Source organism: Daucus carota, chromosome 7 (assembly GCF_001625215.2).
Source record: "Daucus carota subsp. sativus chromosome 7, DH1 v3.0, whole genome shotgun sequence".
Classification (NCBI taxonomy): domain Eukaryota; kingdom Viridiplantae; phylum Streptophyta; class Magnoliopsida; order Apiales; family Apiaceae; genus Daucus; species Daucus carota.
Window position 1 is genome coordinate 26551410 of NC_030387.2, and position 18115 is coordinate 26569524.

Sequence of the window (18115 nt, forward strand, 5' to 3'; positions counted from 1 at the left end):
TCAGAAATAAATATATAATGTAAGTATACTTTATATACGTCTTAAAATACGTACCAAAAAGTAACGTAAAGAACATGGTAGGACGGAGGGGTATATTTCATAAGTGATTTTGAGTATAGAATATTAATTATATTTTGATTATTTATATTTACTTTATTTAAAGATAAATCCGTGTCAAAATCATAGTTTTGAAATTTCTTAATAAATTTGTGAATGTATTTGCATTCTACACTTTGTTAGATCGATTGATATAAGTTAATGTAACTAAGTTGGAAGAAAATATTTAAAAAGAATACTAACCGAATGACATGTTTCTGTTATAATTAAAAATATAATAAATCCGTTATCAGGAAAAAAAATTATATATAAAAATAAATAGTTTCGAATGATGAATTTAGACTATAACAATTAAAATGTTATATGTAAAACAGAGTTGACTCCCGTTAAAATATATTTAAAAATAAACAGATTCGATTCATGAATTTAAATTATAATAATTAAATAAGTATAGAGATATATATATAGGCTAGTGATCAAATAAAAATAAAAAGTAAAGTATATATTATTATATTATAATTTAATTATTTTTAATATAATTATAATTATAATTTATTATTAACATTAGATTTATTAAAATTATTATTATTATTATTAAATAAAAAGCATATAACGCCCGGGTAGAAGCTGGAAAAAACTAAAAAGGGTGAAGCAAGGGCGTAAAAGTTAGCAAGTGAAGGTACCCCGGTGACGAGGCTAGTTTTGGTAGCGGGCTCCAAAAACAAGAAGGCCAGCCCAATTGCTGAAATCAGATCAAATCTGAATCTCAAGATTTCACTTCCGCCGCGGAACCGCCTCCCTCTCCATAAACCCTAGATTTATATAACCGTATATCTCTATCTCAATAGATTCGAAGAGGCTTGATGGAGTTCGGCCGGAAGAGAGGTGCTCAAGATGCTGCTGCTTGGAACGGCTTTCCTAAGAGATCCAAGTCTGGTGCGTCTCTCTCTCTCTCTCTCTCTCTCCCCCCCCCCTCCCTCTCTCTCCCTCTCTCCCTCTCTCCCTTCACGGAAATTCTGTTACTTTTATCACTTGAATCTGCTTATTCTGTTTTTTTTTTGTCTATGTTATGCTTTTATGATTTGTTTTAAACTTTAGTACCTTACTCATTGAAGATTAGAAGGGAATATCTTTATGCTTCATTCTACCTTTGTTGATTTCATGTTTTGTCTGTACAACTAACCATGAATTTATTTGTCTTTCTATATATGTGTCTGTGGATAGCCCCACTCTAGCAAGAACTATTTTGAAATGGGAATTGTTGCTTTGAAGCGTGATTTGCATCCGAATCACCCTGTCTCGGTTCCCATTATAAATTGGTTCTTGTTCGAGTACAAGCCTATATTGTATATGACTATATGTATTGCTTCCCTCGGCAAAATGTAAGAATTAAGATGACTAGAACATATCTTGTACATCTAGATTAGAGGGAAAACATTATCGCTAAGGATCTTATTCAATTTGTTCTATTGAAGAACTAGTGAAGTTGGCCTATTTTGAATTATTTGTTTATAATTGTTAGGCTGTTACCAATATGACTAATAATGTTGTCAGCTTTCTGGTTTTTAAAAATTGTATAACTAACGTGACATTAAAGTGAGCTGAATTGGAGTAATTAATTCTCTGCCACAGAAATGGACTCCATTGGAACTGGTGTAGGAAGCAAATCAAAGCCATGCATGAAGTTTTTCAGGTTGTAATCTTAATTCATCCTAAATAATACTTTAAATTATTAAAAATTGTGGCTGAAGTATCAAGTTACTGCGTTTCACTCTCTATCGGGTTGAACGGGTCTATAAGGGTAAGCAAATTAGCAGAGACAGGTAACAGGTCAAACTGTGTTGCAATATGGGACAAGCTCACCTATGTCTAAAATCAATTTTATCTCGGAAGACATTTAGGGAGAACTGGTGAAAGTATCAGCACCATCTACTAAATATATTCTGTCAACTTTTGTGGTTACTGGATTATGTTGAAACCTTTTTTATTGTTGACCTTAAATTATGGCCCATTTCTGGTTTGCGCTTCTTGTAATATCATAGTTCTATGAAACTAATGGTTTAAATCTAATATGTTGATTTTTTAGCTCTTTCCAACTTTGAATAGCTTAAGATGTTTAATATACACCTCAAGTTTTTTTTCTTCTGAGATTGCCTAGAAGATTTTTATACTTCTGCTCTAACTTCTCATTGCTTAAGAAATTTGATATTAGTTCTTTCCGTCTTGGTTTTACTTTTCCATGTAGTTTATAGAATTTGAGTTGGGCACCGGTTGATTATTACCCCTTTTGATGTCTCACATGTCTCTTTGTCTTGTTCAGTACTTCTGGCTGCCAATTTGGTGAAGGTTGCCACTTTCTACATTATGTTCCTGGTGGCTATAGTGCAGTTGGTCAGATGACAAATCACGGAGGGCCAACTGCCAGGAACCCTGGTCTGCCATCTTTTGCTGATGCTCCTTCTCCAACTCTCAAAACTAAGATCTGCACCAAGTACAACAGCCCAGAAGGTTGTAAGTTCGGTGATAAATGTCGTTTTGCCCATAAGGATGAGTTTGGGAGGCCTGGTTTTGAAGATCGTCGATCCTTTGGATCAATGCCCCAATATGGAAGGAGGGCCGAAGCACCCTCACCTGGGTTAGCTGCAGCAGCCAACTTTGGTAGCTCTGCGACAGCCAAGATAAGCATAGATGCATCACTTGCTGGGCCAATTATTGGAAAGGGCGGCGTGAACTCGAAACAAATATGCCGTGAGACTGGTGTCAAGCTTGCTATAAGGGATCATGACACAGATCCCAATCAACGAAACATTGAGCTTGAAGGAAACTTTGAACAAATTAAGATAGCTAGTGATATGGTGCATGAGCTAATTATGAACCTTCGTGCTGCCACTGGAGGCCCTGCTAGAAACCCAAGGTCCATGCCTATGCAAGCACCTCCAGCGAACAATTTTAAAACAAAAATGTGTGAGAATTTTGCGAAGGGGTCGTGTACTTTTGGTGACAGGTGTCATTTTGCTCATGGGCCCAATGAACTGCGAAAGACAGCTCCTTGAACATTCTGGAAGGACGATGCCCTAGGTGTTTTCTTGGTAGTGTATCAGTGATGATCAGGAGTTACTTTTACAGTTTTATTTAGATTAATCTATGTAGTATGTTGTCAGGTTTTCTAAATTATGTTTTTTTAGTGGGAACCAACTGTTTGAAACTGATTTGAGTGATTGGTCACAAGTATTTTGTTGAAAATAACTAATGTGCAACATTGGAAGCATCTTCACCTAGACAAATCGCAGTTCAAATGTGTACATTTGGAAATTAGAAGTGAAGAAACAAGATCAGGTGATATATACAGAGAGTCATGGTCTTTGGCGTATACATGTATACATGTAGGGAACTCTTAATGAGCATATCATTTTCTGGCTGTTAGAATGAATATTCAGTGGTTAGGATTATAACCTACATTCCGCGTACGATGTCTGTCAGGGAACTCTTGACGAGCATATCATTTTCTGGTTGTCAGATGAATATCCTATGGTCAGGATTATAACTATAACCTACATTCATCGCATGAAGTCTTGTCTAACATTGGTCAGGATTATAACTATAACCTACATTCATCGCATGAAGTCTTGTCTAACATTTTTTAACCGCACGTGGTCAATGTACCATCTGATAGTTAAGCTAGGTGTATTAAACTTTTGTTATGATCCTGGTCACTGGATATTTATCCGACCAGAAAATAATATTGCCGGTTAATAATATTGCCGGTTATGAATTCTTTGACATACATATACCATGGACCAGAACCAAATGCTAAAATACAAACTTTTTATAGTACAAACAATCACTAAATATTTAAACTTCTTGTTAGTATCTATTTAACCCATCTACTGCCTATTACTACTTGACCACTGCCACCCACGTTGGGCTAACCTCTCTCATCACCGCCAATCCCCGACGCTGCCTCCTTTGCCACACCTATCCAGCACCATCACTGCTCCACCTTGTATAATTTCGAATCAATCAATTATTGCCCCGCTACTGTATTCTATCGGTGAAATCGTTGGTAGCTAGAACTAGTGATGAAAGCGGAATGAATGGTGATGGTGATTGGAGGTGATAGTAGTGACGGTGATGCTCGGATGTATATATGTATTTGTTGAATTAAAAAACTGATAATCACTAAATATTTTTATCATAATCACTATTTTGTATCTTGTATCATAAGAAGTTTGTATTGAAGTAGGACCCTATATTTGTGTGCAGAGAGACATTTCATAATGATCCCGTTGCACCATAAGAAATAGAAACTAATTCATCATGATTAGTTAAGTTATTTTTCTGTCTCCTTTACCGCTAATATATAATGAAAAAAGTACATAAGATCAATAACATATTCGATTTAATTTTAGCTCGACGAACCTTTTTATTTGAATTACTAGAATTTTTTTATGATTCGGATCACATGCCGATATAAAAGGATATACTAATTATGAAAAGTTGTGATCCACATATATAGAAATTTTAATTAAATAGCTTCAAAAAAACGTATATCGGATAAAAATTAAGATATTTAACATTCTTTTTTCTCATTTTGAGAATATCCGCAACTTTTTCCTCATTTCCAAAGTATCTCCAACACTAAGATGTCTTCGACTAAAATCTTATTTAGCATATTAAAATTAAAATATAAAATATAGTTGATGTTATAAAATAATGGGACATCCTTTTTATCTACATCTTTATTATATTTATCAAATATTGGAATAAGTATTATAATTATATATCATATATTATTATGTTAAAAGAACATATCTAAAATATTAATAAATATTTTTAATTATTATATCCAACTTCATTTAATTGCAACGCTTTACAAGTCCAGTATATTTATCATTCAAGTTAATAAATAATGCTCTAAAAGATTAATCGTTTGCAGTACAAATAAGGTAATCAAAGATGAAAGAACTAATAAATACGAATATACGTTACAAACTTATTAATTCCATAAACAAGAACCAAAAATCATGGAATACCCATTACAAGAAGCCCAAAACACACACACGAACTTGTTCAACTCTTTCACTTTAAAACACTTAAAAATTGTGCGCTACGAAATTTCAAATCTTGAAAACACATAAAACAGTTTATTATACACACAGCCTGCCTATACATATCACAAGAAGCACCCTTTTTACCCGCCACCATGTCGAATCCTCCGACGAGCGGCGCCGGCGCCGGAAACACCGCAACCCCACGTGTCTACTCGGCCAATCAAGCGGTGGGTAAAAGCCCAATTCACCATTTTACTAGTTATAGACAACCACAGCAGCAACAACAGCCGGTGGTGGCCCACCATAATTACCCGAATATAGCACCGAGGGTCCCACCACCACAGGGGATGATGTACCCTCTTGGATCTTCCGGTGGCCGGGGATTTATGCCGAGATTGCCCTATGGAAATCCGGGAAGAGTGCCGTATGGGATGCATATAATTAGGCCTACCCCTATGCAGCAGCAGCAGCAACAGCAACATAGTAATATCAACAATAATAATCATAATCACAATCTTGGTGTTGGTGCTGGTGTTGTTAGAGGGATTCCGGTTGTTTCTCACCCAAAGGTTTGATTTTTATTCTCTTTTATGAATGTTTATGCATATGGATGTGTCTTTTATGTGGTCATGAATTTGGGTTTTGGTTGTAAGTAGGTTAATTTTGTTGCTTGGAGTGTTTGGTTTGATTAGGTGGTCTGATTAGGTGCTATGTTTTTTATGGTTTTGTTTCGAGGAAGGATCAAGATTCAAGATTTTTTGGTTCTTGTATGAATTTAGATGAAGATTTATTGTTTTTTGTTATGTTTTGTAGTAGATGTTTTGCAGGATTAGTTCTGGGTTGCGGTGCTCTAAGTCAAGAACTTTTTTGAGATATGTGTGTTTTTTGAATGCATGTAAGGTTTTAACATTTTTTTTTACTTGTTTGTAAGTTGAGATTATAGATAATAAAAGTGTGAAATTTGGAATTATGTTCTTGTTGGATGTTGCCTTTAAAAGTATATCCTTTGGGCTTATCTTCAGCAAGTCTAGTGTTGTATGGAGTAATGAACTTGATACACTGTTGCTCTTCCTTTATTAACAACGTACCTCCTTTTCTCGTTCCACATCGTGTTGAACATATGGAGTGTTGAACATATGAAATGATGGTGTTGGGCATGTTTTGCTGCTCTAAATCCTTGATTTCCATTATCAAAGTTGTATCTATTTGTGCCCAAGATTGTGTTTCATCGTCTTTACGATGGTTCTTTGGCACTTGGCGGTCCATAATAAGTTTTAAAAAAGCTGTTAATTCTCTACTAACTACTTTAATTTTTTTTTAAATAGTCTTTGGGTTATTGAATGTCTGAGTTAATGTAGTTGAGATATGTTATGTGTTGTAGACTTAATAGTTTGCAGGAGAAAACTCTTAGTTTTAACCAGGATTCGCTGTGCCCTTCAGTTGCTCTACTAATAAAAGTTAATAAAGATACTGTGCATTCTCCTGTAATTTCCTTTTGCTTTCATCTGGACCATTTTCAGTAGTTTGCATGAGCTTTCTGAGTAAAACTAGATATAGAACTCAAACCACTGAAATTTTCTGAGAAGGCTTAATCATATTGCTGTGTTTGTTTTATTGATGTGCAATTTAGTCAAAGTTGATTGAGGTACTGTGTGGTATTGCTGTTGGAAACAGCAACAACAACTTTTTGTTGAAAAGCAGGTGAAAAACCGTTTGGTAAATCTAAAAACAGCTTTTCTGAACAGTAGCTTCCCAAAAGTTGCTTTTAGAAAAAGCAGGTCCTCCCATGCTTTTGCAAAAAGCTGCTTTTCAGCTTTTGCGGAAAGATGTCATAAATTTTACTATTAAAACTCATCAAAACATTATTTTTTATATTATAACTCAAAATATGTAAATACCTAAAAAAAACTACCAAACAGCTATGTGATTTCTACAACAGCACTTTTTTTACCAGCACTTTTTCTGACTGCACAACAATTTTTAACAGCACTTCCAAACAGACCCTTAATCTCTGAATGCTGGTTTTTTTTTTTTTGCGGACCTCTTTTATATTCCTTTGCCTGTTGTAGGTTTCTGCTTCGCCATCTTCAATCCCTGATCGTAATGGTTACAAAGATCCAAGGTACTATTACTAGATCTATAGCTTCTATCAGTTCTGTCCATGTTTATTTATTGAATCCCTTAAATTGATAGTATATCTAATTGTTTTAGCTATCTGGTGTCAGCAGGGACATAACTAGGGATGATAGTCTTGCGACAGTTAGAGATCGAAAGGTGAGCTAATTTTCTTGTTCATTTACATAATTGGTACTCTGCTATTTAACTGTTTCTTCTCCATAGGAGCCTTATCTGCATAAATGTCTTAAATATATATGAGCGTTGTAGATAGTGGAAATAATAACCTACTAAAAGAAGTCGTTTGTTGGGAGCTGATAAGAATCTGTCCAAGTAGCATAAGTACTAATGTCATTGCCATTGAAGACAATTCCATATATGATACGTAACAACAAGATTTGTATGAATTTATTTGTGTTCGATGTATTTGGAGGGGAGAAGGGGAGGAGGGATTGTTTCACCAACTGCTCCATTGTGCATTGTCTGTGCCACAACGGTGGTATCTAACACCAATACTTGAACAACTGCAATCTCTGATTTCGCACCTAAAACCAGAAACAACCATCAGCTTTGTCTTTCACCAACAAAGTATGTAAAGATGAGTGGCATAGGCCAATCCTTTGTATTATATCCCAATTATGCTCACGAGAGTCGAGGTCAGGGTCACAAGTTAAACAAATTCTGCCTATTACTTTTATGTATATTAAATATTGAAAATTTCTTTGAGGTTGCATACTGTGATAATGTCAACACATGCACAAATTTCCTTGCCCACCATGTGTGGGCAATTTTAGGGGCCACCACCGTTTACTAAAAGTGTCAGCAATTGGTCATAAGGCACATGGCCGCGCTTACCAGCCTTTCACTTTTGGTGCGTTCCCTTTGACCAGTCAACATGACCCTCTGTATTGGTGCCTTCACATCCCAAGCAGGTCCACGTGTTGAATTACACAGTAACACCTCACCCAGATTTAGCAGATGACACTTGTCATGATTTAAGTCATTGGCCCACATCTGATGCCTTGTCATACCAGCTAATCTTTAGCTTTGTCTTTAACAATATTATCCCACATTTGCCTCATACCAGTGACATAGCCATGTGTTGTTGCTCCTGCTTTGCAGCTGCAGTTGCCCTTTCGTCCTCTTGGATGGTGCCCGGATCAAATGCCGGCACAACTATATAGACCCTAGCCTAGCACCCGGCTGTGCGCACCTACTAGGTCTGTTCTCATGTCATCTATGGAGGGGCTGACATGAAGCTTCTATGAGCTATGCACACTGGTATTACATGGGTTGTCAAGCCTAAATAGCTTATTCTTGGTTTTTATTAAGAAGCAGACTTGTAAATGATTTAGGGTCCAGTATCTCATCTTTGGTAGCAACTTTTCATTATTCATATTCCAACTCATTCATGTAGGCACCGCTAGTTCTCAAGCACTTTTTTTCCAGGTCTTCTGCCACTCTACTTCTTCCTTTTAATTCTGACTCGCACAAAATCTTCCCAACTGATCTTTAATCTTCAGTAACTAAGCTCTTACCGTAGGCCGGCCAGTTACAGTGTAAAAGGGCTTTTGAAAATTGTATCCAGGAAATAATGTTTCACAATTTGTAGTGTTGCTTCCAGATAGAAGAAATACTGAAGATTGTAAATTAGAGATGATAAAAGCAAATTCTGTGCAACTCTTTCTTGGTACCTGGCTACCAAGTCATATTATTGGGGATAAGGTTATATGGTTGGGTATACAAGTACTAATATACTTTTTTCTTTTTAGAACTTGCAACTCTTTATATAACTTTTGGTTTTTAGTAGGGTGTAGACAGAAATTACTACTCCACTTCTTTCTTTATAAGAACTTGTTACTCTTCCAGTACCATATTACTCTATGAATTCTGGTTTTAGGTAGGGTGGAGCACAGAAGGAAAATTGGTGTGTACTTTTAAAATGTTTATACAACTTACCATTATACTTTTGGTTTAAGGAAGTTCGGTGTACAGAAAACCCTGATGCACTTGTTTTCTTATACACAATGAGTTTTGGTTGAGGTAGAAGGAAAATCGGTGTGTGCCATTGAGATTCACAAAACTGCATTAGCTGTGACATGACTAAGTTGGTAATTCACTCTGACAAAATAATTAGATCTATTTTGTGTCTTAAAGATTAACATAGTATTCAAATACAGCTTTATAAGATTGATAATGATAATACACAATCCCTAGTATTGTAGCCTATTGAATTCCCCTCTTCTCTTGGTAACAATAGGCTGGGGGATTCGAGCCTCAGATGGAGGTATTTATGCGTGAGAAAGAAAGAATATATACATCTCTCTCTCTCTCTCTCTCTATATATATATATATATATATATATATATATATATGGGTTGCACTCCACACAGAACACTATCATAACACTTTTTCTTTTATAAAAAATGATCTGTTATGATTATAATTACATAGTTAAGCACTAACTAAACTTAATATATGAAATCTAACATCCAAATCTATCCAAATTATTAATATGAAATATTATAGAATCCAGAGCAGAATCCAAAACAGAATCCAGAATAGAATCATGTATATATTCTTTACATGATTAATATCACATAGAATCATGTTATTTTTAATCCATAATTGTTGTTAAACATGCTAGATACTATTATTATTCGAAATAAATTGTTAATTAGCTTAAAGTTTGAATTTAATTCAAGTTTTAGATGAGATTCTATGTTCGATTCCAAAGTGTTCTTCTTTGTTCTTATTTTAAAGGTGTGAGGTTCAAATCAGAACCTGTACTAGAATTAGAACTTAGGACCGCACACATCCGTTAGATTTACTTAAAATCTATGGTTATGATCTAAAGGGCATTTATATTAAATCATTTAATGTCTTCCCTCGTTAAAGCACACATTATGTTTTACATTATATTAGGTAATAAATTATGTATCATATTTCACTATTTAAGGAAATATATCACACATGATATTTCATAATATTTCATAGTTGATTCACTAATTATTTAGTAGCATAATTATAGTATACCATTGCAGTATATCTAAGTAATAGATAAAATAATCAACTCAATTCAAAAATATATTATAATATACCATTGCAGTATATTTAAGTAATAGATAGAATAATAAAATTCACTAATTATTTCATTTTGGCTTATGTCATATTTTTGAATTGAATATAGATTTTTATCTATTCCTTGCATATACAGCAATGGTATATACTATAGTTATGTTATTTTTGTATTAGTTAGACAATAGTGTAAGAGTATAATTTATGATATACTGCAATAGTATTTTTTTATTTTAATGAATATATGACATAAAAAGATATATTTTAAATATATAAAAAATACTATATTGAATATATTGGTGTATTATAATTTATATGTTCCTCAATAATAGTATAATATAATTAAAAACATATAGGAAATAATCTATTTACAAAATAGAGTATACTGCAGCAATATATAATTGCTAAAATTAAAATTAAAACTAGTTATGGTAAGTAAGTCATTTATTTAAAGTGATTAGTTATTGGTCATAAATATGTGCATATTTAATGCATATCATATATATATACTTCATAATTAAATGTAATTTCAATCTCAACCATATAATATACTTAGATCTAATGTTCCTCACCGAGTTCTAAGTTCTAAGAATAACTTGGTTCTATCATGAACGTGACCCTATATATATATATATATATATATATATATATATATATATATATATTTCTGGAAGCGATCATAAACAATAATAATATAAACTAAGAAAAATTAATGTTACGTAGTACCGTACATATATAAAAAGTAAAGAGAGAGTAATTACTTGAAAGTCTCCCTTGATCTTTTTGTTGCCAAATTTTAGGACCTTTCTGCTCAAGATCTTCTGGATCTTTTGCAAGGGCCATATCACGGCTCGGGTACCTTGGAATCGACTCGTCGACAAGTCGCCCGACTAGTCATAAAAAGTTGACAAGTCATTCAAATACATATTTTTACAGATTTAATAAATATAATATAGTTGAACACAGATCAGTTTATAATTTGAAGCAAAAGTTGAAGATAATAAGCAACAGTGTGATTTACGGGACGTGACAGATTGTTAGTTCACATGTAAAGTGAAGCCAGAAAGGAGTGACAAGAAGGAAATATTGATGTGAAGTTGAAGTAATACAAAGATTAGGGATATGCTGATATGTTGAAAATGATACAAAGATTAGGGATATTCTGATATGTTGAAAATGATACAAAGATTACGTAGCCGGAACATGTAATCAGAGCCTACACGCCAACGACAAGTCTATTATTCGGACCTGATATAGCCGCCCAAAGCCTTATCTTTCTTTTCAGAACAAAATCGCATAAGATTTTGACTAGAAAACTCTACATCTGAAGTTTCTGGTTGGATCAGGTGCCGGGTCGGGTCGGGTAAAACCCCTAGTCGCCAGACTAATAAAGTCTCTGCTCAACTTTTTCGATAGAACGACTCGTCGACGACTTGATAACAGTGTCAGGTAGTACCTAGGTTGACTTGGTCCGATTTCAGGATATGTAACAGGTAATTACAATAGAAGACGTGACAATGACCCTGGATATATTTGATTTAGGAAGTCAAGGTAGTGCAACATATTTTCCCCATGTTAGGAGATTGTAGATAGTTGAGTGAAGTACCGCTGACTCACATTTTTGATCAATGAAGACCAGGTTTTTTTGGATTTCAAACTTTTTTTTTTTGGGTGGTGGTTTACCCTGTTAATAGTACTAAAACCAAGGAGATCGCTGCGAAGCGTAGAAACCTAATCAAGCAAGTTTTAAACGTTTCCACGAAATGTGGCATGTGATATCAATACTACACGCAAACACACATACCTAGATGTTTTCCTGGATACAATTTTTTTAAGTTTTTTTAGTTGAAACTTGAGCTTAATAAGATTTTACTTGTTTTAGTGAACTTTATCTGGCTATTATAGTGCTTACGAACAGCACCTACCCAAATTGAACAACACCTTTTTCTACAGTTGTAGTGAGCGTAATTTACAATTGTACTCATCGCTGCACACAATATTTAATTAGAAACCCCCAATTTTGTGTAATCAATGTCTAGATTACTGACCTGAACTTACTTTTATGCGAATGGATTAGTAACAAGATTGCACTATCAGTATTTAAATTTCCTGATTTGACATAATTAATATTTAAACTTGATTGTCTGGGTATTGTATTATTATTACACGTTTGCCTTCAGAAGTCTGGTTCTACAGGTGTTTAATGCTTCCCCTCCTGTTTTCAGGTTAAAATAACTGATGGTGCGTCTCTTTATGCCCAATGCAGATCGTGGCTGAGAAATGGTCTTCCTGAAGAAAGCCAGGTTTGTACCTTGGAAAATAATATTCATCTCGTATTTAATATCTTTTCATATGTATATTGCATATCACCTCCACTTAAACGCCTGTATCAATTGTCAGTGTGTCCAATTTTTTAAGAGGTATATAATTCAAATTTTCTTAAATGTACCTTAAGTATTGGAGCAATAGCAATTACTTTTCTCCTACAATTGTACATGTTAGTGTTTTACTACCAGAAGTATCAAGTGGAAATAGATACTATATAGTATGCTACTCCCTGTTAAAACACTTCTTTTTTTATTTCTTTGCAATTTTGCAATTGGTGAGTTCAGCAGTCACTGTTTCAGCCTATCACCATTATAACCAGGATCTGTAAGCCAGCATATATGTGGCATGGTGTGATGATCTGTTGAAGAGCTAGCATAAGCATTAAAATATCATAATTTGCAGTGTGCTCACACAAATATAAACTTTTATTATATATAAACCAAGAGGTCGAAAGTTCAGTGTAGAGGTAAAGACAAAGGTCATCGGGTCAATTTCATTCCTCGTTCCCTTGTATAAACACATGCAACTTATGAAAAAAAAAGGAAAGTTTGAATTCAACCCTACTCGAGGATGGAACAACAGGGGGTTAACTAGGAGAATAAATAATATTGTCCTTTATTAGTTGGATTTGTCTATCCCACCCACCCACACGCACTTGGGGATGGGACATAATTCATCACTATTTCATTGTCCTGAAATATATGTAAAACTTTCCTCCTTATTTGCAGCCTTTTGTACATGGTAAGTTCCCACTAGAAAAGTTGCTAATTGAACAACTTATTTGTCTGAAAGAAAGCTGATGTGCTAATTAAATTGTCAAATCCTCCAATGCTTATCTCTTGGTTTATGTTACCTCCTGCTATATATTTTGGAATTACTTTGCCTTAACCAATTGATGGCGTGTTTTGTTGTTTCTAATCAAAATTAGTTATGTTTTGTTCTTTCAAAATTATAGTTATCTGAGTATTTACTTGCAATTATGCTTTGCTAGCCACAATATATGGATGGTGTGAAATCTCTTCCCAGACCTTTGCCTATCCCTGTTGGAGACGCTCAAAATTCCAAAAAAGAGGATAGTGAAACGGAAGAGGAGGTCAGTACTTTTTTTTATGGCACATCCATATATTGTTTTCTCAACAGTATTTATATTTCAATTTTTTTTATAAACATTATGTTTTTATACACGAAGATGTGGCGTCACCATACAAATGAGAAACAGGATTGTAAATGTAATTAGTGAAGAGCGTGTGAAACATTTGAGTCGAAAATTTTATGATGCAAGACATTGATTTTTAATATACAAAGTTGATATTAATATTAGCTACTGAGAAGCCAACATAACAATTTCCAGTTTTGTAGTATCTTGCTCTCATTGAAAATTATGTCAATCTTGAATATAAAATCCATCGTAGTTTATATTATTAAAGTTGATAGATGTTGTAGGACTAACTGGGCATGGGTATAATACTAAAATAGTCATTAAACCTGTACGAGGCCTAAATAAATTTTCATTACAAATTACATTCCATTATAATTTATTTATTTTGTTCATTCTTTGTGTATGGGACTGTTACTCATTTTATATCACTTATTGCAGTTTCCAATATGTTATTTTCTACATATCTTCCCCCAAACCCCCCAATTTATTCAACTATTGGTCTGAACTCTGAATTAGGGAACTTGTATTGTAATGATTTTTTAATCCTATCTATTCCAAATAAACTAGAAGTAGCACAATAAATCAAAGTGATAATTCCAACACTTAAATATCTGTTAGTTCTCTTAGTGAGTTCTGATTTCAATAATTTTCAAGCCTTTTTTGAGTTTAGTTTTTTTATATGCCTATTTTTTTACTTAATCAAAGAAGCAAGGTGATTGATTGAAGTTCTTATTTATTTTTCCAGGATAAGAGAGATGTGGAACAATTAACTTCAAAAGAGCTGCTCCAAACGCACATAAAGCGAGCCAAAAGAGTTCGAGCCAGGTACTTATCACAACTGTTTGTATTTTGAAATTGAATTTTTATTTATTCTTGTATGTATTTGTGAAATGTTTTAAATTGATGGTGCTTCAGGTGTTGCAATATAGAACTATACTGAATATGAAATGTCTGAATGATAGTTTGTAGACATGTATTAACATATATATTACATATGACTTTCTCCACTCCAAAATATATAATACATTTCAATTTTAGATATCAAAAAATTACGAGGGAACTCCCTCTATATCTGTTCCATCTGCTACCAAGTTCATCTTTTATCAAGTCCTCAGAATCGTGGTACTGAAGCATTATGTGAACCATAGAAAATTTCATCTGCCCCATTTATAATATTGGTAGTGATGTCATATGCTATTAAAATTTCTTAAAATGGAGATGGTCACAAGACAGATGATACTATAGATTTGTGTATGTATGTACTCTCACTGGAATCATAACAAAGTAGATCAGTCTCTGTCCCTGTCCTGGTGGCTTAAACTCTTGGGCTTGTTTAGGTTTGAGGGCTTGGGATTCTCTAAAGCAAACATTAGGAATGGTAAGTTCTTCAAAATGGTTTAGAGAACGTGATATGTAGCAATGAAGTAGCAAGAGTTGCTTGCTTTGTGACATGCTGTATCACATAGCATAATGTATAATGTGGTGATTCCAGCCAACGGTTAGGATTCTTTAGAGTGAATTTTTTTTTTTTTTGCTAAATCTTTAGAGTGAATTATGAGGGATTAAGAAAGAGGGAAAAAATGCAGGACCTCTTTGAAAGAAGCGAAGACACGTATGTTGTGTTTGGTTGGGGTGAATAGAATGGAATGGAATGGAATGGGTAAAAATAAAAGAAAATAATAGAGTGTTGGAGGGAGGACTTTGAAAAAAATTAATGAGAGCAAATTTTTTATGATAGGATTTGGGTAGAAAATAAGTATGATAAGGAATGGATCATTCCTTCACAAAATGGAGGGTTTGAGCTCTAGTTAAGGGTGATAGCAATGGAATGGTGGAAGAAATGAAATTATTATACATTCAACTAAATTATAGTTCAATTCTCATTCCATTCCCTCCATTTTCATTCACCCCAACCAAACACAACAGTAGGGGTTTGCCCAACCAAAAGTTTGGTTTCTTAAGCCTACTTCGAGGGATAGATAATAAATGAGAAATTTTTCAGAAGAGGGTTTCTTTGATGTGTTCAAGGGCCAGTAATAACAGATCCCATCTGCAAGGGAGTATGATGGTGATAAAAGTTTGCAGTTCTTATAATTAGCATTATATTCCAAGTCTTATCCTTACTACTGTTATCTCCATATCTCCGACATAGGTCAATATGATTCAATTTGAGATGAAAGCGGATAATAATATTTTTGGCTGTTAACTCTAATATGAATGTATCTTCTCTGTGTGCTGGCATTGAAGATTGTCGATAATCTCAAACAAATTATATGCCGTATCAATATGGTGCCTTGCTAATTGATCCCATCTGTGAGGAAGAATGACTGTGATAAAGTGAGAGGCTTGAAGCTCAGTAAACTATAGTAGCTGCCACTAACATGCATTTACTATTATCAGCATTTTTGTCCATGGTTCATACTTAGTTATATCTTCATTTTCTGCCATCTGGTTAGTACAATTAATTGGTAAACTTAAACTGCATGTAAGTTCTCTTTGTAGTGGCATGAAAGGTAGCCGGTTATCTCATACATATATATCCGGTGTTTATAAGCTGCCTTTAAGATATTATTAAAGACCATTTGTACTGGACCCACCCCCCACCCACCCAAACACACACAATTAGTATGGGTAAAAGACTAAAACTTAATGTAGTATTTAATAGTATGTCTCACACCAGAATTGTGTTAATTATGGTATTTGAATTGGACTTGTCTTGCACTCTAAAATATGAATTCGAACACAACCCTCTCCAGTTTTAAAATAAGAGTTACCAAGGCTGTTTAGATAAGTTGGATTGCAAAATGATGTTGACGGCTGTGACAGTGTTGTAACCATTGATGAAAGAACAGATTCGATAATTGTTTGAGGTCTCTACAGTCTACACCTGTATGCACAGTTTTACATCACAAGTTATATTTTATACATGCTTAGTTGACTTTATATATATATTGATATGGAAATTTCAATGACCAGAAAAGAATTTTATATGCAATTGACGTCATTGCATGGTACACGGATCGGGATCACAAGGTCTCCCAAGTGTATAAGGTCTAACTATCAAAACCAAAGTATGAAAGGAGTCACAGTGGTCCCACGAGTGTTGCAAATTCATTCATCATTGCTTCTCATGGTTTTTATTTGTAGTTTCTCCTGACTTGTTTTCTGTTGATCCTTAATGTGTATTTCTTTTATCTTATTTTTTATGACAATTTAATAGTTAATTTTATTGTTTCTTGTGGCCACAGTGCATCCCTCAGCTATGTATTTATCATTCAGCAGTTTTTTTGGTTGATCCCTGCTTTACATTTATGTGTCTAGTTGACAGTCTTAGTGTCTGTACTAGACAGTCTTAGCACTGGAACTCTGCAAGCGTATTTCCCTATTAAGTGGATTATCAGAGTGGATAGATAAATATATATACACTTAGTGCATATCGTCATTGATGCTTCATTTGCAGATTAAGAGAGGAAAGACTTCAAAGAATCGCAAGATACAAAGCCAGGCTTGCACTGCTCCTTCCCCCCATTGTTGAACAACAAATCAAAAATGATACGGCCACTGGAAACTGACTCAGCGCACATGCAACGGCCTTGACACAAGATATTCACTCTGCATACCAGGATCATGTTTCATCAAACATTTGTACGAGTTCATTTAAACATCAAAAGTTGAAGTTCATGGAATTTCTGGTGTGAATATCTCTAGGGCTCATAGTAGTAAACTTCCAGAGTTGTACTCTTCGAATGTAATAAAGTTATAAAGTTAGGATTGGAAGCTTTTTCGTCAGGGTTTATTCCTCTCGAAATCGTGGTGATTTGTGTAAGTTTAGTTTATTGTATGGGAATTGAGATCATATAGTAGTTTACATCTAGTTGACTATCATTATAGAAGATCAACAATGAAAGATGCTGTTCTAGAATGCGAATGTGATAGAGTTGAGAAATTAAGGATGTGAATTGTCTGTACGATATATGCTCTCAAGGAAAACCAACATAACATGTAAATTAGTCGCCACAACTATATACATTATTAGGGGATGTTTGGTTCATGGTTAATGAGCCCGGTAAACGGGAATCGGAAACTTAATCCCATAACAAGTGTTTAGATTAGTTAATTTGTGCTATGGAATAGGAACCCTAAACCTTTTAGGTGGTTAAATCATACATTTCTCACCCCTTGGGTTACCATACCATTCCCATTAACCCCAATACCCTCCATTCCCATTTCTCATTTCCATTCCCAACCTTAATCCAAACGCCCCCGCCCCCTTAGTCTCACGGATGAAATTGCGTAAATTGACTGTGTATCACACCTACAGCAAAAT

The 18115-nt window shown here is 34.3% G+C and overlaps 2 protein-coding genes across 3 annotated transcripts; both read left to right on the forward strand.

Annotated features, from left to right (window-relative positions):
• The first annotated feature begins 711 nt into the window (after nucleotides 1–711).
• Nucleotides 712–3303, forward strand: LOC108193469 (zinc finger CCCH domain-containing protein 14). Its single transcript, XM_017360134.2, has 3 exons — nucleotides 712–993; nucleotides 1690–1750; nucleotides 2378–3303. The coding sequence occupies exons 1-3, from the start codon at nucleotides 921–923 to the stop codon at nucleotides 3108–3110; spliced, it is 867 nt and encodes a 288-aa protein (XP_017215623.1). The 5' UTR covers nucleotides 712–920; the 3' UTR covers nucleotides 3111–3303.
• A 1780-nt stretch (nucleotides 3304–5083) lies between these two features.
• On the forward strand, nucleotides 5084–17756 carry LOC108193773 (uncharacterized). 2 transcript variants are annotated; one of them, XM_017360587.2, is made up of 7 exons: nucleotides 5084–5677; nucleotides 7178–7230; nucleotides 7334–7382; nucleotides 12527–12604; nucleotides 13621–13722; nucleotides 14534–14613; nucleotides 17249–17756. In XM_017360587.2, the coding sequence occupies exons 1-7, from the start codon at nucleotides 5261–5263 to the stop codon at nucleotides 17358–17360; spliced, it is 891 nt and encodes a 296-aa protein (XP_017216076.1). In that variant the 5' UTR covers nucleotides 5084–5260; the 3' UTR covers nucleotides 17361–17756. The 2 variants fall into 2 exon arrangements, with proteins under 2 accessions (XP_017216076.1, XP_017216077.1); XM_017360588.2 differs by having other exon boundaries at nucleotides 5119–5677; nucleotides 7337–7382.
• The last annotated feature ends 359 nt before the right edge of the window (nucleotides 17757–18115 follow it).

Coding starts and splice junctions, on each gene's coding strand:
- LOC108193469 (XM_017360134.2), top strand. CDS start 921: ATGGAGTTCGGCCGGAAGAGAGGTGCTCAAGATGCTGCTGCTTGGAAC. Junction 994..1,689: donor TCCTAAGAGATCCAAGTCTG/GTGCGTCTCTCT, acceptor TCTCTGCCACAG/AAATGGACTCCATTGGAACT. Junction 1,751..2,377: donor CCATGCATGAAGTTTTTCAG/GTTGTAATCTTA, acceptor TGTCTTGTTCAG/TACTTCTGGCTGCCAATTTG.
- LOC108193773 (XM_017360587.2), top strand. CDS start 5,261: ATGTCGAATCCTCCGACGAGCGGCGCCGGCGCCGGAAACACCGCAACC. Junction 5,678..7,177: donor CGGTTGTTTCTCACCCAAAG/GTTTGATTTTTA, acceptor TGCCTGTTGTAG/GTTTCTGCTTCGCCATCTTC. Junction 12,605..13,620: donor GTCTTCCTGAAGAAAGCCAG/GTTTGTACCTTG, acceptor ATGCTTTGCTAG/CCACAATATATGGATGGTGT.